The sequence below is a fragment of the Rhipicephalus sanguineus genome, chromosome 11 (genome assembly GCF_013339695.2).
Source record: "Rhipicephalus sanguineus isolate Rsan-2018 chromosome 11, BIME_Rsan_1.4, whole genome shotgun sequence".
Taxonomy (NCBI): Eukaryota; Metazoa; Arthropoda; class Arachnida; order Ixodida; family Ixodidae; genus Rhipicephalus; species Rhipicephalus sanguineus.
Genome location: NC_051186.1, coordinates 138,646,575 through 138,669,832, shown reverse-complemented (window position 1 = coordinate 138,669,832; position 23,258 = coordinate 138,646,575). Strand labels below are relative to the sequence as shown.

Below are 23,258 nucleotides of genomic sequence, written 5' to 3'. Positions count from 1 at the left end.
CCGCGCTTTCTCACTACACTGCTCTGACACGATGGAAACATAGAGGAAGCCTTGCTTGGTGGCTAGCTGCGCACAAATGGCATAATCACTGACTCACTGAATCACTGAAGGCAAGATAACTTGCCGCCGGCAGGGACCGAACCTGCGACCTTTGAATAACGCGTCCGATGCTCCGAGCATCGGACGCTTTCCTTGGCGTTATTGTCTGTTAGTTCTCATTAATATTGTGTCTAACAAAGAAAACAAGCCCTTAAGAGTCATCTTCTTTCCTTCATTCATAGCAAGGGTCTCGTTCTGGCAGACTTGATGCCTTCAGGTAGTATGCGAGGGATTATTGGTCAGCTGCCAGCTCGTAAAAAGATCACGTGCTATGTGACACCAGAAGGGCAGAAAAAGAGTGTTCCACACTCGCCGCCATGGCTGCGAATGGCGCTGACTAACACTCCAAGGTTTAAATGCACATATATACCCCATAAAGTGGACGGGAGGATGACCGCCGCCGTAGCTCAGTGGTAGAGCATCGGACGCGTTATTCGAAGGTCGCAGGTTCGGTCCCTGCCGGCGGCAAGTTATCTTTTCGTCCACTTTACTTTCTTCACATTTGTATTCTAAATGCTACAGATAACACTCCCTATACTTTCCTTGGCGTTATTGTCTGTTAGTTCTCATTAATATTGTGTCTAACAAAGAAAACGAGCCCTTAAGAGTCATCTTCTTTCCATCACTGAGAAATGTAAGACTTGCTACATTTTTTAAAATAAAAAAAGTGACTTGCTTTAGAAAACACATTGCCAGGCAGACAATGCGTCAGTACACCAGAAGTTCATTTGGCAAATTAGAACTCACCATAGTGTGTTTCACTCTATCTTCATCAAGGGGCAATTGCTGTTCTGCTGGTTCCAATTTTGGCATAATCTCTTTTCGACAACCGGTTTCGGGTATGTCTGAAGTTACTGGACACTGTCCACTTGCAAAACTCACAAGGGGGACGCTAGAAATATTGTGCATAGTTCTCTGTGGCCCTTGTGTCGGCATCACAACTCCAACAGGGGATTCCTGTTGAGAAGATGGCACCATCGTTGTGCCAGCACATGTGGTGTGCTGCAGTGAAATTGCCGACTTCTGTAGGGCCCCGGCTGCCATGTCTGTGAGGTTCACGATGTTTGGCTGAGTGCAAAGCAAGCTCTTCACTGCCACACTGCACCGAGCTGGAGGCGTTTGGTCACCATCGTCGAGGACTGCTTGTACAAAATTTGAGGGAACTGGCTCTGGCATAACTGCCCCTGTTGCAATCAAAGGCTGTGTGGGAATGACTGGCAGTTTTGTTGCTTGAATATTAGGTGTGACCGGCAAGCTTGAGACTGGCTCCCTGGCTGTCACCTGGGAGCCAACTTGTTGCACAGTCTTTGCTGCCTGCACCGACAGTGGAGGCGTCTGAAGCAGAATAGTTTGCCCACTGCCCATTTTCTGCAGCTCTTCTGGGTGCTTCTGAACCAGCTGACTGACCAGAGATTTCAGCTCTGTGCCGTTCATGCTGCCAGGCTTCTGAGTCACTTGGATTGTGTAGTAGACACTTGGAACCACTGTAAGGTTCTGGGGACCCTTGGACTGAACTCTCAGTGCAGGCATCTCCCTCATGTTGCCACTAGTCATTGGTGGAGGAGCCGGCAGCAGGAGTGGCAGGCGAGGACGCTGAGCCACGTGTCTGGAGAGCGTGCCGCTAGTTGAGGGTCTTGGGCTACTTGACACCACGTGAAATACAGGCACAGAGATGGTGCTGTTTGAACTCAATGCAGGCATTCTGTTGGCACAACTCGATAAACTTGTGATCCCCACTGGCGAGCCTGACAAGGACGCAGGTACTGTGCAAGTCACTGTTGATGTGGTTGAAGAACTGGGACACTGTGTGTGCACTGCTGCTGTTGTGGAAGCAAAAGACTTGTGAGGCGTTGCTTTCGTGGCATTTTCTTTCAAAACTTGCACCCACGTAATTTCAGGCCTAGAATTCGTGCTCTTGCAACTTGCAGCGGTCTTTTCCGATTCTGAGATCTGTTTCGTGCTTGCCAACATTCTTGCAGCTTTGTAAGGCTTCTTAGTGCAAGCCTGTGTAAAAAAAAGAAAGGAACAAAACAAAAATTGGAGACACATTTCATAAGCTGCTGAGACGCTGAGAGCATTGACACAAGATGACACGTGCATAAGGATAGTGACCTGGGCTAGTTGCTTTGCATTCATGACACGGTCAGCACTAACAAAAAGGATGAAGAAAAAAAAAATCACAGCATATCCACGGGTGAATTATGAAGAGCTTGGGTGAAGCTCCTGAAGCAATCATGGTTACACTGTGAAATCTTCAGTGGTTTCGCCCAGCAGTAATCAAAGCGATAGCCTAGTACATCATCAAAGACGTGACAAACACTGTATATATTTATACAAGAAATTTTATTAATCGTAAGTGGTAGCTAGACGTGGCTTCCGTTCCCCCTTCATTATAATGGCTTTATGGTCGGTGAAGTGATGGATCGGTGATGGGTCGCAGTGGGATGTTTGCAAAGACGAAGTAGTGGGCAGTTTGCAAAGGTGGCTTCCGTTCCCCCTTCATTATAACGGCTTTATGGTCGGTGAAGTAATGGATCGGTGATGGATCGTAGTGGGATGTTTGCAAAGACGAAGTAGTGGGCAGTTTGCAAAGGACCGGTCATGGGTCGTAGTATACTGCCGGTTACGCCTTACGCCAGACGCGTGGCAAGGTAAGACCACAGTCCTTCAATACTTTTTCTGGTCACGAAAGTTTGCCGTCACGCTATGGGGGAGCTTGATATGGCGCGGAAAACTGCCGCGCCGCAGCGCCACCGTCGCTTAGAGGCCACGCTACTACACGTTGATACCGCAGAGACCGCAGTTGCGGCCGGCGCGAGCTGAAAGTTTGCACGTGTACTCTGTATCTGTGACTGCTTTTTGAATAAGGGCCAAGTTCAGGTATTGTGCACTTTAAGCGGCACGTTCGCGTGACGATGCCATTTAGGTGCTGTGTACCGTGGTGCCGTCTCGGCTACAAGGCCACTACTGGAAAGGTACCGCCATTTTGCATGCCAAGTGTTCATGGGCAGTTCGAGAACTAAAAGTGAGCCATAACGCAGCAAGAAACGGACAACTTCAGCATCGATTAAAGGCATGTGCGTGTTTGCGAGGCACTTTGATTCATCGGACATCATCCGTGTGGACGATTTCACGATAAACGGCGACGCCGCAACGTTGCCAAGAGACAAGCCGCGCCTCAGGCCTAACACCATTTCTCGTTGTGTTCCACGGCCTGCCAGCCTATTTTACGAATCGGAAGTCGCGACCACGGACAGTTTCAACGCCATTTAAACCACTGAAACAACCTCAAGAGCCATGGTGTGCAAAGGGGTTTCCAGACGTGATAAACGGTCCATTAGCTACTTATTGTAACAACCAGAAGCAAAAAAAAAAGAAAAAACAAAGAAACAAAAACAAAATGCAAGATTTTTGTGCTAATACTTCTTTAAGATGTCCTTTGAGCTCTATGCTACCCCAGTGCGGAGTGAAGGCGCAAATTATCTGCTATATCTCATAAGCATTTGCACGGCTTCATTTCCTTCAAAGAAAGATCGCGATTACAATCCTATTAACCTGATTCGCCAAGGAAGTGCGGCACTGAATGTAAACATACGTCAATCCTCGTCACCCTGCTTGTGATTAAGAAGCGCAATGCCAAGTCAGGGGGACATATTAATCTATGCGGTTTTCAACAGGGATATTAACAACAATAATCGCGTTAGAAAACTGTGTCTCACGATTGGACTGATACGCACGAAAACTAGCAAAGCTTTCGAGGCCTGGAAACAAGAGTTCCCATCAAGCAAACGTTTCATTGACGGCTACGATCTGCCGATGTATCTGTTCAAAACAGATTACGGGCAAATGCAAGCTCACGTCCTAGAACATTTTCTGTCGCGTAAAATTAGTCCGTAATGGATGGAAACAATTTTATTGTTGTAAACAACTTTATTGTTAGTCCGTAACCACTGCTGGAACGACGCACGTGCAATCGGAAGTTCGGGAAATGACAGTTCATGACCTTGAGTTCAGGTTGCCATACATTTAATTCTAACGCCGCCGATGTCTCATTCTCTGTACAGCGCATCACAGCAACGTGAAGTCTTTTTCTTATTATTTGAGGCCTGTTGGGCCAATTAAAGACAAATTTTGCAGTAACAAAAGGTATATGCGCATAGTCTGCTGGCACACTGAGCCGCCAGCTAAATTTTGAGATTGTTTAATTTTTGTATGCGCCCTGTCTTCGGTAAGAAAACATTCTGAGAAATTCCAAGTTTAATTCTTATAACTGCTACGACAAAATAAAATGTAAATATTGTCTAAATGGAGCGGGGCTTTCGGCCGCGACGTACTAGAGAGGAAAAAATACAAGCATCCCCCATGGCGGCCGTTTCACTGGGTGGCCTTTCTTTTACTGTGGCGCCCCTAGTGGCCGCCGCTAGCTCTATATTAAACTGAGGCGGCACTTTCGTGACCAGAAGTATAGAGGGACTATGGTAAGACTAAGAGGAGCTTCGCCCCTAAAACATGGGTACAGGTAGCTGTACCCATGTGTTTATTCTTCGTCCTTTTTGTGTACGCTGAGAGACATGCTGCCATAGGCGTACTTACACGAGGAAGGCGAGTGCTGGCCCCACCACTGTCTAGAGTAGGGGGGCTGAGCCCGCACTCCAACATCCCCCCCCCCCCCTCCCTCCACCACTTTTGAGGGCTGTCACTGCCGGCAGCACACTGGCAAACAAAGAAGTAAGGTGAAATTTTCTTTGAACACAGCAGCATCTATATTAAAAATTTGTTTAACAAATGCCCTGCTTCTGCACCCCACCACAACACATGGTAGGTTCTCTGTGGTGCAAGCCACCTGTTTATCATTTTGAACGGCAGCAGTGCCAAGGAGACCACCGCTCAGCAGGGGCCCTGTAACGTGAAATTATTCTGTTGTGTTTTTATTCCATTCTGCCTGGCATCGAGTTTACATCACCAGTGATGCAAGCACGGGCAGAAACCAGCAACTTTTTATAAAAGGGGCAATCAGATGCTCTGCTTGTCTACAGGAAACTAATTTTTTTTTCTATAGAGACGCCACTGAGGACTTCTGATCTGGAGCAACAGCAGAAGTGGCAGACAAATGATGCAGCCCACAACGATGTCTCAATGCCAACCCGCCTCCTTAATTTTCCTGCGCTGCCCTCTGCCGTTCTGGTAGGTGTTCGTTTTGGTACAGTTTCGGTAGGGGCCGGGACAAGTGGTATCGCCAAAAGAAAAACCTCTGAGATGAAAAGATGCTTTGCGACTTTTTTTGCTAGAGGAAAGGCGCATGCGCTGGGGCATCGGGAAAAGGGCGGACTAAGCGCAGAAAACCAGATGGGGGGATCCCAGCCACAGACGTGAGGCTTGGAACAATGAGGTCAGTGGTGCAATCTTGTACGCGTTCCAAGTTGGAACGGAGGCGGTCCGTTTTATCGAGCCGCATGCGACTAGTCAATGTGAGCAGTGACGAACGTATGTACACGTACGCATTTATGCCCATCTAACATCGAAACGATGGCGATCTAATTTATGAACGATGTTTATGAACGCATTTGTGTCTTCACACAGGTCACACTCTTGTGTTGGGGTAGCACTAGAAAACAAATTCCTTCAAGCAGCATTATCATGTGCACATCTCGGTTTTAAATAGACCCTGTACGACGTCATGCTACAGCAGCACCACCAACAAGCCCCGCTGCAGTCACCCCCCCCCCCCCCCCCCACGCATCTGCCGCAGCTGCTGTTGCAGCTGTGTTGGCACCTCCTGTGCGCCTGGTACAGTCGAACCCACTTATCTATCAGTTATATAAAGACCATATTTCGGTGCGCTTACGATTTTCCTATGCTACCCATTGAAATTGTGTCCACATGTCGCGAACATTTTTTAAAGCCACGTACTTTTACAACGAACACTTCAGACACGATCGTGGTTAAGATATGGTGCATACGAAGCGAAAAAAAAAAAAATGTTAAAACAGGCCTCTAAAGCATGAGAGGTGAGCGGTCGCGCGTGCCCCACTCCGGTTTACTAGCGACAAGGTCCCTAGATCGGCGAGCACCGCATGCTGATTTCGGACGCTGCGAGCGAGGTCACTCACTATCCAGGCGTTTTTTCAGAGGTAGATTGGCAGTGAGGAATAAAATTCGGCAGATCCCACGCATTGTGGGAATCGGTTTCATGCGAGGCAGTCAGCGAGTACTTCTATGCTGTATTTTATGGCTTTGAGCCACGAGGTGGATCGACATGTTTTTGTAACTGTAGTAGCTGTATGCACATCGTGGGCTTACCAGGCACGTCGATAACTCTAGCGGTTAAAGGGTAACTTATGGTGCGACGTAACGCCAGCCCTCGCATTAGAGCACATAATCAGTGTTATCAAAACTAAGCGCACTTTATGGTACAATCATGTGAATGTCATATGTAACTTTCATTGATGTATTCCTCCGGGGTCGAGCAATGTTTCAATATAGCTTGCTGAATCATAGGAATAAAATGTAATGTTTACTAGTCTGCTATAAAAGCGGAGCCAACGCTGGAACCACAGATGTTAATCTGATATGACGCCTGCATCGTAGGAGTACATATGTAGTGTTTATTGCTTTCTTGTAAAATTAGATAGCGAGCATCGCAACCACAATTGATGTTGCACCGACATTACACCTGCATAGGCTGTTGTTCAAACCAGTTTATAAACCTGGCGTAGATCTGTGGTAGAATACCAGACTGCTACGCAGAATGTTTGGGTTCGATTCCTACTGGGATCTTAGTTTTTATTCTTCCATTCGTCGGCTCAAGGCTGCCGATGTCGGTTTCTCTTAACGCTCTCGCAGGTAAAATTACGAATGTGTGTTCTCGCTGTTCCTGGGTAGATATAAACTGTCAATCACCTGTGGCGCATACCTGTACACCGCGGCTTGTGGTGAACGGGTACGTGCCACATGTGTCTGGAGGAAAGGGTTTCTGCGAAGCTATTCCAGGGATTTAAAGAAGGTACAAGGCAAAGCTGATGTCCATGTAAAGTTTCATGGCAAGGAGGCTCACCTACCAATTTTTCTGGCCGGAAACGAATCACCCACTCATGCTCGGACGCAACTGGATGCAAGAATTGGGCATCGGCGTCTCCGACGTTGAAGTGAACATTCATGCACTTGCTGATGTGAAACACGTAGTGCAAGATTATACTGAAGTGTTTGAAGAAAGTATGGGTACGTTCAAGGGTGCGACAGCTTCACTACATGTACAGCAATAAGGTGCGTATTTGGGCCGGTTGGTACATGTTCAACGATACGAGAAACAGCGCGACACACGGGACAGTGAAAGAGACGGACCAAGCGCTGACTTACAACCAAGGTTTTATTCCGTACATGGGGGTATATATAGCACACGCACCGTGAAAGGAAGGAGAGGAGAACAGCAAAAATAAGTTCTCTGGTATGTGCAATAAGGTGAACAGAGAAGACAGAGGGCCTCGCGTGTGTGATAAGAAACACGCCAAAAAGTTTGTTGAATGCTGTCATAACGCGGTATACAAAATCCCCCTCTCATGCGGTCGCTGCTACATCGGCCAAACTGGTCGGTGTGTTAATGACCGCCTCAGGGAACATCACAATCTAATGCGGGGTTATGTGGGCAGCCACCTAGCTGCACACAGCTCCGTATGCGGCTGTCATGCAATGTTTGATCAATGTAAGATACTTCGGCGATACAGGGATCAACGAGCACGTGAGATTTATGAGGCATTTTGCATTGACAAAAAAGGTGATATGTGCGTGAGCGTGCCTTCGTTAGCGCTCCTCACCAGGGAAATTGCCTATCTGTCTACTGGATGATGGTTTTATTTTTTTCAGAAGCTTTCATAGAATTTGAGAACAAAGTTCCACGTCACTGTTCTCCTCTCCTTCCTTTCACGGTGCGTGTGCTATATATACCCCCATGTACGGAATAAAACCTTGGTTGTAAGTCAGCGCTTGGTCCGTCTCTTTCACTGTCCCGTGTGTCGCGCTGTTTCTCGTATCGTTGTACATGTACAGGCGCGTGCAAAAGTATAAGGACCACGGGATCGCGTGGCAGAATGCATCGACGCGCCATCTATCGACGCTGCGCCTGCTGTCGAGAGCACCACTGAAGCAGCGGTGCGCATGCGCGTCCCTACATATCAGATGGCCTCTCATGTCGCTCTGTCTGACGTGGTTATGGCGCTCGTAGACAAAACGTCAACTGGGTGTCGCTTTCGTTGCTCCATCTAATCTGCGCCGTTGTTTTACGAAGCGGCTGCGGCGGGGCCGGCTCAAGCGCCCTGCGCGCGTCGCTTTTTACACCAGTCAATGAGCCTAACTAAGCAACGTAGAACCCAGTGAAGCCAAGCATGCATGATTAAGTTTCTCAACCAAGCTCGTCTTTGTCGCTTTAAGCCATGTTAAGCTTGCCTAGTTAAGCCAAAGTAAGTGTAGCCGAAACTGATTAAACCTAGTTGAGCATAGTATCTCGTAATAAGGCCGAGCATAAGTAAGTTCAGTTAAGCAAATCCTAATTAAACTTAGCCCAGCTTGCCGTTTTCATGTTGGGGCAAGTTGACCTTACATGAGCGCAGTTGAGTCGAGGAAAATGAGGCACCATTACTGATGAAGCACCACTACTGACGCCGCTTTCACAGTCTACTACTTCAAACCTGTAATACAGACGATCTTAAGAGCTATTTGCAGCGCGTGTCAATGTAAGTTATCATCTGCGCTCATCGCTGCCAGTGATCACGAAGATAGGGCGTCGGGCTAAGCGTGCGAAAAATGACCACACAGTTCAATAAAGGAATTGTTATGTCATATGCGGCTGAAGGCTTCAAAATATACCTCTAATTTGTGGCTGCGAAACCCCGTCGTTCATGAGTGAAATTGTCAGGCGGAACAATCTCAGCCCTAAAGCGCAATCTATAAAACACGCTAGCGCCCAACGGACAGCTTTTTTGTCGATGGAAGCTGTCGCAAAAGGTGCACGCGCAAACTCAGGATTTAGTTGCCGTCTCCTGATGGCGCATTATCTGCTATGTTTTTGATTTTCGTAACCTAACGAAATGCATATTTTCAGACAAAAAAGGTGTACAGTATACTGACGGATCGAAACAGGACACTTTAGGGCTAAGTATCCAAGATACCTGCATTTCCTCGCCCTGCTGAGATTGCACTGCATTTCCTCGCCCTGCTGAGATCTCCATGCTGGAGGAGGCATATCCACAACTCCTCTCACCAGCTGTTGTAGCACGAGCCACAAGAGACGATCCGGTATTGAGCCATGTTGTCCTATCTGTGTTGAAAGGAGAAAGCCTCCCAGTGGGACCAGAGTGGAAACCCTTCAGTGCCAGAAGTGCGGAACTCAGTCTCCATGAAGGCTGTCTACTATGGGGATCAAGAGTCGTGATTCCGAAAAAATTGCTGGCCCAGGTACTTGGTGTGCTCCATGCCAGCCACCCGGGTATTGAGAAGAGCAAGATGATCGCCAGGAGCCATGTCTGGTGGCCAGGCATTGACAATGACATCGCAAACAGTGTGAAGAGCTGCGCTACGTGCCAGGCTGAACATAGAGCTGCCCGGCCAGTGCAGCAGACACCCTGGCCTTTTCCACAGCGACCCTGGTCTAAGCTTCACATTGATTTCGGGGGACCATTTCTAGGGCATACCTTCTTGGTTATAGTGGACGCCTTCTCGAAATGGATAGAAGTCTTCCCTGTGTCTTCCACATCAGCAGACGCTACCATTTCCGCCTTGAGAATGGCATTCGCCCAGCACGGCCTCCCTGACATCATAGTTTCGGACAATGGTCCTGCTTTTACCAGTGCACAGTACCTGGACTTCTTGACTCGAAATGGAATACGTCGCATGCTGGTACCGCCGTATCACCCTGCGTCCAACGGTGCCGCAGAGCGAGCAGTACAGACTGTCAAAAACAAACTCAAGAAATCTGGGTCGGGCAACTTGCAAACACAACTGTCCCGGTTCTTATTCCACTACAGGACTACACCTCACGAAGTAACGGGTCGGCCACCGTGCGAACTCCTCACAGGGAGAGCCTTCAAGACACCGTTGGATGTCTTGCGGCCAAGCCTGCAGACGTCGGTACTTGTAAGGCAACTTAAGCAGAAGTTGTATGCCGACAGAGGATCCCGGCCAGCTCCGTCATTGCAACCAGGAGACAGCGTGTATGCGCGAAACTTTCGACAGGGAGCACCATGGGTGCGGGCCAGTGTTGTCGACGTCACCCCGCCGTCGGCCCGCGTCATTCTCGACGATAGGTCTACATGGCACCGACACGGTGACCACTTGCGTCTTACCCAGACAGGGCCACCGGGTACATCTGAAACGGATGCACTTCACCATGCTAGTGCTGCGGGCATACCGCAATGGGAACAGCCTCCTCTCCTTGAATCAACTGTTCCGGACATGCCGGAGCAATAGGCTGTCGAGTCGTCTACAAGTTCGCCTGAGAGGGGCTGTGCCATAAACACTGACATTACTTCAAGCAACAGTGGTGTTCACGTGGGGAGTGACTCTTCCGTGGCTGCGCCTTGCACACCAGTGTTGCGATGCAGCAACAGGTCGAGGAAACCAGTGCTTAGGTACTCCCCGTAGTTATTCTTCTTAAGAGGGGAGGATTGTCACAATGTAATGGCTAACATGCAGTGCCCTCGCGTGGCTCTGTTGCTTTGTGTGTTGTGGCGTCACGCCTGAGGGTGAAAGATGGGGACGCGGGAAAATAAAGAGGCAGTTTTGTTTTGGGCTCTCGTAGCGCTATGTCTTATTTTTGCTATCTAGTCTCCGGCTATCTCCCGGCCATCTGCGCATGTATCACTGATGAGCATCTTAGGCCACAAATATTATTAATTTAACGGTTCAAGCGCGCACCGAGTTCGGTTTCAAGCGCCCGCAATATGCACGGGAGCGCACGGCGCGTTGTCTGCTATCGCTGCTCGTTGGACCCCTCGAGAGGGCGCGCGTGTAGTGTATGTATATGACAAACTGAGAGAGATGAGAATAGACGAGGAAGGCATTAACAGCTTGGGTAGTGATCATAAACGCATAATATTACAAATGGGATATAAAACTGAAAATAAGAACATAGAATCAAAGTTATGACAAACAAATAACAAATATAGCCGCAAGAGTCGAGGAAAAAGTAGACGAACTACCAGGCAAAGACTGGAAGTATAGTGAGCTGCTACATGTAATCACGAAATAAATGGAAAAAGAGAAGAAAACTATTCGTTGGAAAGGAAAGAGAAAGCCAAAAAGTTGGTGGAACAAAGAAATCCGGGAGGCGATTGAGAAGTGACGTGAGGCATCACGGGAGCACAGACAGGCAAAAAAGGAGAAGCGGCCACAGGACGAAGTCAACCAAATATGGGAAATATATTTAGAGCAAAAATCCATAGTGCAGAAATTAGTCGAGGCAAAAATTAAAGGTGAAAGTGAACGCTGGATGACAGAGATTCGCGAAAAGAAGAAGGCCGCGCCTAGGATATTTTGGAGCCACCTAAAAGCGCTGGATAGGAAGTCTGTCACAATGCAACAACGTTTGGTAGATGAAGGAGGAAATCAATTGGAAGGGTATGAAGCGCTAGGTTACATCCGAAAGATAACAGCCGATTCATTTAAAAAGGTCGCCCAGGGGATTCCCCTGGTGAGTAAAAGTACGCAAAGGAGTGCAACCGACGAAGATGTAGTACTAGAGAATTTCAATTGGAAGAAGGCCGAAGGAAAAATTCCTAAGCGCACTACTCCGGGCTTAGATGGGGTTCCCGTCAGCCTCATTAACGAACTAGGACATAACACTAAAGAAGCACTGCTGAAAGCCGTAGAAAAGTGCTTACAGGAGAGGGAAATACCAGACAGTTGGCGAAAAAGTAAAATGAACTTAATCTATAAAGGCAGGGGAGAAAAGGATAACATTCGCTCGTATAGACCGCTAACCATTACATTGGTGCTATACAGGTTGGCGATGCAGGCAGTAAAATTAAAAATAGAAGCGTGGGTAGAACAAAATGATATTTTGGGAGAACTTCAGAATGGATTTCGAATCGACGGGCGGTTAGACGATAATCTGTTTGTTCTTACCCAGTGTATAGAAATATCGAAAATAGAAAACAGGCCCTTATACAAAGCTTATCTAGATATCACCGGGGCGTATGACAACGTTAATTAGGAAATTTTGGGGATATATTGAAAGAAGTGGGCATAGGGGACGACTGTATACAGCTTTTGAGGGAGATATACCGAGAAAATACAGTTTGTATAGAATGGGAAGGAATAAGTAGCAAGGGCAGCGTTGAAATTAGCAAGGGGCTGAGACAGGGATGTCCTTTGTCCCCGCTGTTATTCATGCTGTACATGGTGAGGATGGAAAAAGCGCTAGAAGGTAGCAACATTGGATTTAATTTGTCACACAAACAGGTCGGCACGATGGTTGAGCAGAAGCTTCCAGGTCTATTTTATGCTGATGATATTGTCTTATTTGCGGACAGTCACTGGCAGCGACTAGTCATATACAGCGACTGGCAGATATATGCGGAAGGAAATGGGAGGCTCTAGGACTAGGATTTAGTGCGACAATATGTGGATTGATGGTATTCAATGATCACGAAGACCATGCGGTCATAATACAGGGCCAAAAAATACCGAGGGTAAGCGAGTACAAGTACCTCGAAGTATGGGTAAATGAGGGGGACGGATATATGGAGGTACAACAGAAAGCATCGGTAGCAAAGGGAAAGAGGAATGCTGCAATTATGAAGCACAGAGCTTTATGGGGATACAATAGGTACGAGGTGCTTCGAGGGCTGTGGAAGGGTGTGATGGTCCCGGGGCTTACATTTGGGAACTCAGTGGTGTGCATGAGGGCAGAGGTGCAATCGGGAATGGATATAAATCAAAGGACTGTGGGACGCCTCGCGTTGGGTGCTCACGGGAAGACGACAAATGAGGCTGTAAAGGGCGATATGGGATGGGCAGGTTTTGAGGCGAGGGAAGCTCAGAGCAAAATAAGGTTCGAAGAAAGGCTAATGAATATGAAGGAGAGTAGATGGGCAGAGAAGGTTTTCAGGTATTTGTATAGAAAAAGCGTTGACACGCAGTGGAGAAAAAGAACTAGGAGGCTCACCAGTAAATATACGGCTAGCAGTGCGGGCGATATGGCATCAAGGAGCATTAAGCGGAAGGTCAGAGAGGCGGAGAGGACTTATTGGATGGCAGCGATGGAAAAGAAGCCGGCTCTGAGTAACTACCGAAAGGGAAAGAACGAAATAAGGAGGGAAAAGTTTTATGATAATTCAAGGGGAAGCGTTTTGCTGTTTGAAGCAAGGTCGGGCTGCCATAGAACGCGTAGTTATAAAGCGAGATTCAGTAACGAAGAAGAACAATGTACATGCGGCGGGGGAATTAAGGAAACGATGGAACATGTACTGATTGAATGTGGCGATATTCACCCAGGTATACGTGTGGGCACGAGTCTACAGGAAGCCTTGGGTTTTAGGGACAACAATGGAAAGCTGAACACGTCCGCGATAGAAATAAGTAAGAGACGGTTAGCGTATTGGTGGCAGAAAAGTAGAGATAAAGTACCAAAATAAATAATGGGGAAAAATAAGGTCATTCTGCCTTAAGAGGCAGAGAGATGGACCGAGAATTTAACTTTTTTTTTTGGTATAATAACATAGATTTGATCAGTGTAGATAAGGTATTAAGCTGACTTGAAACAAGGAAGTTTTTTTTTTCTTTTTTTTTCTTCGAGCCTGGTGGCAGACATGTCACCGCCCAGTTATAAAGGCGACGCTCATAGCATCCATCCATCCATCCAGCTTTTCCAGGCGGAGGTTGGACGGTGCAGGAGCAGCGTACAAAGCGACAAGTTTTCTTTTTTTTTTTCTCTCTTCCTTTTTTCCTTTTGTTTTATATATTGCTCGTTGTGTTGTTGGGGTGTAGGGATAAACGATGTAAGAACTATTATTTGCGGTTTAGTGCACCTTTGGTCGAGTACCGTGCACCACGGGCAACGTTGCAGTAACGTTGACCACGTTACCACGTGAACGGGGTAGGCGGCAGTTGTAAGCCTAGCGCCTGTTTAGTTATATCAATGGTTTTAGACTGAACTTCATGTGTTCTGTTCGATGGTCGGGCGGGCGATGGTTAAGCGGACTGGAAAAAAACGCCAGGCCTGCGCGGAAAGCGCAGCACAGTCACAGCGAAAGCTGGAAGAGCGGCATTTCTAAAGCCTGTTATAAACTCTCCTGTGGCTACTAATACAAGTACATTAGAAACGTACCCACTACACAACAAAGCGTAATTTTTCGGAAGTTGGGAAGCACCCAGCACGACATTATTCGTCGTTCTGCGGAGAAGCGAGGTACCATATATAAGCGATTATGTGCAGTTGGTTGATGCGGCGGTTGATGACGATGAATAATTATGGTTGCGCCCTTTGTAATGGGTTGGAAGCTTTAAACGACCCACTAGTTACGTAATGCATATTGTGTGACGCCCGGTCGTTATTTAACTGTCCCACCACGCTTTATAACACACTTTAACTAGAGAAACGTAGAGCGAAAGAGAGAGAGAATTGACTTCATTGAGACCCTGAGGAAATGGATCATGGGAGCCTTATGGGCTTCCTTGGCAACCAACAGAAGTGCACTTGCGAGGAACCCACTACGCTATAAATCATTGTAATTTTTGAGAAGTAGGGCAGTAGGCACTGTGCCATTTTTCGTCATTCTACAGACAGCCGTGGTACCTGCTAAACGCGTGTAAGGCATTATGCGCACTTTGTTGATGCTGTGCGTGATGACGATGAAGAATTATGGAAGAGCTCTTTGTAATGGGTTGGAAGCATTCAACAACCTACTCGTTGCGCAATTCGCATTGTGTGACGCCTGGTTACAGAATTCGCGTTGTGCGACGCTTGGTGCTTATTCTACTCTTTTACCACGCTATATTGCATATGCTAATGTGGTTCCTTCCCGACATGCCTGTATAGGACCTTTTTGCAAAGTAGTTTCAAGCACCGGCATGGCTCAGAGGTTGAATACTGGGCTCCCACGCAGAGGGCCCAGGTTCGAACCTCGTTCCATCCTGGAATTTTTTTCTTATTTAGTTTTTTTTCTTATTTCGAGCGATACTGGTTACGGACACCGGCGGCGGCGGCGGCGGCGGTGGACAACTACGGCACCAAAAACGGCCGGTGAAATGATCTCATAACAGCTTTCGCTGTAAAAACCACGGGCGCCAGTGATCTCGTGCAGTGCGGGGAATGCACGTGCTGGTGCTACCTAAATGAGACGGCCTTCACAAGTCTAGCCGACGCTGAGGAGGCGAGCTTCGAGTGCAAGCTGTGCGAGAAAGTGAAGGCGGCCGTGCAGCGCATGGAAGCTTGCATTGAGGAGCTAAAGGGGGAGCTGAAGGTGGAGCGAGAAAAGAGAACTGAGCTCCAAGCGCAGCTCGGAGAGGCACGTGAGCGTGGGGAGGCTACCGCCAGCCTAGTAGAACAAATGGAGGCCGACCTAAGGAAGGAACGGGAAAGGCGGGCCGAGCTCGAAGAGCGAGTAATGGCGCTTGACTCCAGTCCCGAGCAGTGTGAGGCGAAATGCAAGGGCACCACGGAATCCCAGGCAGAAACACTAGGCATGAAAGGGGACCTATGGGCTGCAGTGGCACATGTAGGAACAGGCGACAGCAGGAGAAAAAGCTACAGCGATGTGGTGCGACAGGCTTCCGGCGGGGCAAAGCAAGGAGCACCGGCAGCGGGCTCGTTATCGCGAGTCGGGGACGCTCAGCGAACGGGGGATCAGCAGGGGAGAACAGGATCACAGCAATCGCAAGCCGGAAGCGAACGACTGGACCGTAGAAGGGTCCTAGTGGTGGGGGACTCCAATGTAGCCAGAGTCAAGCAGGGAGTCCTTACGACAGTCAGACAGGAGGGTAAAAGTGGAGGCCCAGTCAGGAAAGTGCATGACAGATGCACTGGCCAAAGCACAGGAATTGGTAGGGGACAGCATGGAGGGTGAAAACCTCGTCATCATTCATGCTGGTCTCAACGATGTCCTGAAGGGAAAGAGCCAGAACCTTCAGAGACAGTTAGAGGATGGGGTGCGTAAGCTTCGAGAAGCTTCTGAGGGTGTGCATGTGACCATATGCACCATCCCAGAAGTCTGGGGGCAATCTGGCGGTATGGAAAGGAGGGTGATAGAGGCTAACTGTGTCATCAGAGGTATGAGCCGGCAGCTCGGCTACAGCACAATGGAGGTAAACAAAGACGTGTACGAGCCCGGCTTCCGCCCTTTTGCACAAGATGGCATTCATTACAGTGGTGCCACGGGCAGGAGGGTAGGTAATAGGATGGGTCGTCAAGCCACAGCTTTTTTAGGGGGACCCAGTGCCCTGAGGCCACCAGTGTAGACAGATACGATTTCAAAGTGACGCCAATATCCAAGACCCGTAGAGTCCGGGGGAGAAGAAATTGACGTAGGCACGAGGGCCGAGCAAATTCAGACGTAGGGTATATTAACATGCAGGGTGGCAGGAATAGGTTGAAGTGGGGAGAGATAGAAGAGCAGCTAAGGGAGGAGAAGTTGATGGTATATGGGTTTGTAGAAACACATCTTAGCGACATGGAACAACCACCTAGCAATCCGGACTACGCATGGGAATATTGCAATAGAACAGAAGGCAGCAGAAAGGGGGGTGGTATCGGGGCACTTATTCATAAAAGTACAGACTGGCAAAGGGTCAAGCAGGAGTGCAGGGAACATTTATGGCTAAAAGGGAAAGTGGCAGGGCAGATGACATTCCTGGGTTTTGTATACTTGTGGACAGGAACAAAAGCCAGAGAGGAAAACCAAGAATGGTGCAGTGCATAGAAAAGGACATTGATGAACTAGGAGAAGAGTGCGAGACAATTACACTAGGAGATATGAATGCGCACATAGAACATATGGATGGACCCAACAGGCAGAATGCTGATGGATATGTGTGAAAGGCGTGGTTTAATCATTTGCAACAGTACCGAGAAGTGCGAAGGGCAGATAACATGGGAGGTGGGAAGGCTGCAGCCGACGATAGATTACGCACTGATGTCACATAGGATGTATGATAGGCTAAGGGTGATGAACATAGATGAATATGGTTCCAGAAGCTTGGGTAGTGATCACAAACGTATGAAGCTGAGTTTTGGAAGAGAAATGAAAATAGGAAGGAGGCAATATGAGCAACCACAGGGTAATATTTATTCAGAAAGGCAAATAGAAATAGCAACTACAGAGATTGAGAAAGTAATCACCGAGGATACTAAAACAGTGTGGACGTACACAAATCTAACTAGACTGTTTGAGTTGGAGCTTGCTAAGGTACGAGTCAAATCAACCGGGAAAAGGAGACACAAACCCAAGAGCTGGTGGGATGAGGAAGTTAAGAGAGCCATAGTAAGACGTCAGGAAGCCTCCAGAGAACACAGGCATGCTAAACAGAGGGGTGAACCGGAAGATGATGTCGAAAGAAAATGGGGTAACTTTTTGAGCTGCAGAAGGGAAGCTTCCAATCTGATCAATGAAAAGATTAGAAGAAAGGGGGCCCAAGGGATGGCAGAACTAAACAAAAAGGATAGAAAAGCAGCTGCAAAGTTTTGGAACCATCTGAATTCTCTGAGTAATAAGACAAGCATGGAACAGAGGTTTATAACTACAGTTCAAGGGGTTAGGCTAGAAGGGGATGAGGCAATGGAACTTATAAGAACAATGATGACAGAAAAATTTAAACAAGGAAGCGATGCATGCACCCTAACGGATGAGGATAGACCAATTAGCGCAGTGGCTCCACTGGGACGAGAGTGGGAAAGGGCAGAGAAGAGGGTTCCTAATAGCACATCAACAGGCCCTGACAGCATCCCAATTATGCTAATAAAGAAATTAGGTCCAAACTCTAAGCAAACATTAAGAGAAGCAGCGAGCAAAGCAATAATGGATGGTGAAGCCCCCCATGGGTGGAAACTAAGCCGGATGAGCATGATCTATAAAGGAAAGGGGGACAAAGCTGATATAAACAACTACCGCCCTATAACAGTGACATCAGTAGTTTACAGGCTGGTGATGCAGATCGTAAAGGAAAGACTACAGACATAGGTGGAGAATGAGGGGGTGCTGGGGGAACTACAAAATGGGTTCCATAAACGAAGGAGGTTGGAGGATAATCTGTGCTCATTGACGCAGTGTATTGAAATAGCGGAAAAAGAACACAGGCCCCTGTGGCTGGCATTTCTAGATATCAAGGGAGCTTACGATAGCGTGATTCAAGAATACTTGTGGGGAATATTGGACACACTAGATGTGGAAGGTGGAATAACTAATCTTTTAAAGGACATCTATAAAAGTAACAGGGTAGTTATAAAATGGGAAAAACAGGTATCCGAACCTATAGAGATACAACGCAGGCTTCGATAGGGGTGTCCCTTGTCACCTCTGTTATTTATGCTGTATCTACAAGGATTAGAAGCTAAATTAGAGGGGAGTAGACTCGGCTTCAGCCTCTCTTTTGCCAAGCAAGGAAAACACGTTGAACAGTCATTACCGGCGTTGATGTATGCAGATGATATAGTATTAATGGCCGACAACAAGGAAGATCTGCAGGGATTGATAGACATCTGCGGTAATGAAGGAGATAGGTTAAATTTGAAGTTCAGTTGGGAAAAATCGGCAATCGTGATTTTTAATGATAATGAAGGCAGTGAGCATAAGATACAGGAAGTCACGCTGGAGATAATGGATAAATACAAATATCTGGGCGTATGGATAAACAACGGGGCTGAGTACCTAAGGGAGCACGAAAGATATGTAATGACTAAGGGCAACAGGAATGCAGCTGTAATGAAAAATAGGGCATTGCGGAACTACAATAGGTATGACGTTGTGAGAGGGATTTGGAAAGGGGTAATGGTCCCAAGTTTGATGTTCGGCAATGCGGTCTGGTGCATGAGATCAGAGGTTCAAGCAAGATTGGGAATTAAACAACGTGGCATAGGTAGGCTTGCTTTGGGAGCACACGGGAATACCCCAAATCAGGGGGTGACATGGGATGGACATCGTTCGAGGGCAGGGAAGCTAGCGGCAAGACAGAATTTGAGGAGCGATTGAGAAAAATGGGAGAGGAGCGTTGGGCTAGGAAAGTTTTCAGCTACTTGTACATGAAGAATGTTGATACTAAATGGAGGAAGCGAACTCGAAAATTGTCAAGCAAGTATTTAGACAACAGCAGAATACCAAGCCAAAAGGAAACATCGGTTAAGAAGGTGAAGGAAACAGAGAGGGACATGTGGAAAATGGGGATGCTTACGAAATCATGACTGGAGACCTACCGAACTTTCAAGCAGGAAATTGCAAAAGAAAAGATCTACGATAATTCTCGGGGTAGTTCTCTGCTGTTTGAGGCCAGGACAGGAGTACTGCGAACCAAGACGTACCGAGCCAAATACGAAGGCACAGACACGTTATGTAGTGCGTGTGAAGAGGAGGAGGAAACGGCTGAACATTTGATAATGTTGTGTAAAGGGCTTCACCCTACAGTCCAAGATAATGGCGCGGATTTTTTCAAAGCATTGGGGTTTAGGGACAGTGAAGGCAAAATAGACTTTAAACGAGTAGAAATAACCAGGAGGAGGCTAACCGATTGGTGGATACAATCAAGGCACGAGTGAAATGCAATCCTTCAATACATCATGATAGTACTGAACTTTATGGCTAGGTGGCGTGAGCCGCCGCCCGATCTAAAGGGCACAGCCGTATACATCCATCCATCCATCCATCCTACCTTTAAAAATATAGGGACCTTAGTTGTAGCTGCCAGGAGGGACAGCGTGGCTCGTTCGTAGCGTGCATGCCCTGGCAGTTGACACATCGTGGGCGTTCCGCAGTGCATGGGCCCTCGGTGTGGTTCCTGCCGCAGCGCAGGCAGCGCCCAGCGCGCGGGCAGGTCACAGTGGCGTGCCCGTATTGACCGCAGCACGCACACTGAAGGGGACGTGGTAGGCGTGCCCGAACCGGCCGCTGCTGCTTGAAAAGGTGTACTTCAGCGGGGACGTCAGTGCCCGCGAACGTGATGAGCACGGTGTTGCCACGATGGACGCACGAAACGACTTTCACTGGCGAAACAATGTTAGTGGTAATATCGTCCATGGGAATGTCAGGGTCAACACTGTACACCGTGCCAACAGGTGTTGTTGTTCAGAAGTTTTGCCTTCACAGGGGTGTCGGCATGAGTGCCGACACGTCACAGGATGCCACCGTGTCGACGGCGATGCCGTTGCGGTGGTGATTAACTCGCACGGCTTTAGTTGCCGTAAATCCGGAAAGGTACACGGCGATCGAGTCTCTCGACACGGCCAGGAAATGAGATTTTTTTCCCGACCGGTCGGAAGAGGATAGTCTGCTCTGCCTGGGTGGCTGGGAGACTCGGAACCGCATGCGTTTGGTTGTGACCGTCACTCGCTGGTGTTGCACCGCGGGGTTTGGGCTCTGCGGCGTGTTATTGGGTTTGAGTGTGCTGGGGGTGTCCGCGGCGTGAGTGACGCCACTACGGGTGTTGGTGGCCGCTTGTTTAAGATGCACACGAATGCCACAGATGGATGTGACAGCCAGGAGAGGCCCGAGGTCTGTTCCCGCGATGGCGGGAACAGACCTCGGGCAGAGTGCCCGCGTGCCGCTCGCCTACTGGAGCAGACTGTAGCAGACGACGCCTGCTGTGTGAGGAGTTGGCGGCCGGGCTTGTACGTGCAGGTACCGGTTTCCCGCGTCTGACGGCGCGGGGATAGGGATGGGGAGGAGGGTGGCATGGTGTGCTCCCAAGAAGCAGACGATGTGGGCGAGGACGAGGAGTCTCCGTCCGGTTGCTTGGGCGCTTCAAAATGAAGCGAGGCCGAAGAATCGGGGAAATGGCGGCGCTTGTTGGTTGCAGGCCTTTTCCGTGGCGCTTGTATGCGTGGCCGTGAGTTTGGGGTTCTAGCAGCAGGGCTTTTGCGAAGGCGGCTCGCGGCGGCGGCCCTCAGTTTGCGCGCGCAAGTTTGGATTGGTCCCGATGACTTGCGAGCCGCGTTGGGGCGACTCTTTTTGGGTGCCCTTGGTGTGGTGCTGCCGGTGCTCGTGCCAGGACAAGAACCGTGAGGAAGGTCCTCTGAGTGAGCGTCGGCCGTGACTGACGAAGGTTAGGCCGCTTATGGCCGGAAAAAAAAAAACAGGAGAAAACAAAAGAAACAGACAGAGGACTACATTTCTTTTTATTTTGGAAGCCCTGAGAAGGGCTGCACGCAAGGCGCTGATGAAGTGAAAAAAGAAGAAACGCACGGATGTGCGGAAAAGAGGCTACTAAAAATAAAGAACTGGGGGGGACGAGAAAAAAAAAGGGATGTGCGTACGGTTTGAAGATCGGCAAGAGATGTCCTTCAACGCTGTGCCGACTCCTGTGTTTATGCTTCCAGTCACTTTGGGGAACCATTCCAAGGGTAAATGCTTTGACAAGGAAACTTAAACTTCAGTATTTGCCCGCATAGCCTGCATACTCCACATCGCTCATCCAGCCCCTTGAGAGTTGCTTTATTAACAGCATGAAGTGCCCCTACCAGCTTAGACATGTCCACAGAGGCAAACCGAAAGGGGAGAGGAGGAGCCTCCAGGCCCACCTGATCGCGCTGAAGCTTGGGCAGCTTGGGTTTCACTGCATATGAATGGAGCAGCCACACATGACGTGCAGCTTTGAGATTTCTTGCATGCGAAGGTATGTGCCGTCACTACCAAAGAGATGTCAAATGATGCACGCTCGCGGAAAGTGCCAGAGATCACGGTGATGATGACGAGTCCTCGGAGGTCGACTCATCACTCACCTTGCTTTCCGCTATGATAGTGCTGGATGTCAATGACGTTTTGCGCCATGTCACAGGCTCGCTAGACGATGACAGAAGAGCAGTGCTGTGTTCCTTTATGTACTAGAAACGTTCCGTGTTCCTGTCCCTTACAAACAAGCAACACTCAGCAAAATGACACACTTTTTTGCTGCTAAATAAATGTCTTGGGTGAGGTCTACTCTCAGTTCCCCTTTTGTTCAATTTGCGCATTTCTTTTCGAATTTTCATGCTGAATCTGTACATAACGAAAACCTCCATATTACGAAAATTTTTGGGATGTTGTCAATTTCAGGTTTAACCAGCTTATCCAGGTTAACTGTAGGTCGATTCCACGAAAGATCAAAAAAAGGTGTATACTTGATGTTGCCTTCTGATTTTCCTGATAATTTTGCATGTTGTGCACATATGACTGCACAGCACGAAATCGCAGTTTGTTTTCAAATAAAAATTTTTTTCAACACAGGAAAATTCCACAAGTGTCGCCGGTTGACGACGACCATTTTACGAAGAGTGCGTTTTCGTAAATTTGGAACCATGCTGGCAGCTACTGAAGCTATTTATTACATATATCTTCCTTCTTAGCGGAAGTAGAAGTAAAGAGGAAATAGCTCTTTATCATTTCATGGAATTCTGAGCAAATTATGTATTTTTAAAAATTCACGAAAAACGCTGCGTTTTTGAAAATCAGTCAAACTTGGGACGCTATGAACATCTTAGCTTGTTCATATTTGCAGTATGAATAGGCCTTTATGTGAATAATGAACCTCTGCATTTGTATTTCTCTAATAATTTTCAAAGTAGTAAATTTTTATGCTCGAAACACCAAAAAGACAAACGTGCTCCTCGATTAAAAAATCCATAATAAAAAGAAACCCAATCTCAATTTTGTTCAAATTCCCCCAAAATGTTCTCAAAGGACTCAGAATGATATAATGAAAAAACATGTCGCATCATTCTTATTAGAACAAAAGCAGAAAATGTCAAACATTGTGTTTCCAGAGCGTGGTGGCTACTACGTGAAGGACATCTCTAGTAGCAAGAAAATACAGTAACACGTCTTTTTTCTTCTCTGAGCTTCGCTAAACAACAGTAATGATCTATTGTCGGAAAGTGGGAACTGTTTTGTAAAGAAGAAGGTCGTCCCAATTAAATGAATTTGTGACACTACTTATATTCCTCATCGATGGGCAGCACGGACATTTTCATTCCTCTGGATAATTTTCAGTAA

The 23,258-nt window shown here is 47.8% G+C and overlaps 1 protein-coding gene across 1 annotated transcript in view; it reads right to left on the bottom strand.

Annotated features, from left to right (window-relative positions):
* Positions 1–23,258, bottom strand: part of LOC119374751 (uncharacterized) — a 281,996-nt gene that overhangs the window by 82,213 nt on the left and 176,525 nt on the right. Inside the window, exon 10 of the mRNA XM_037644939.2 lies at positions 847–2,103. Within this exon, the coding sequence (XP_037500867.1) occupies positions 847–2,103 (1,257 nt within the window). The remainder of the gene's footprint in view (positions 1–846; positions 2,104–23,258) is intronic.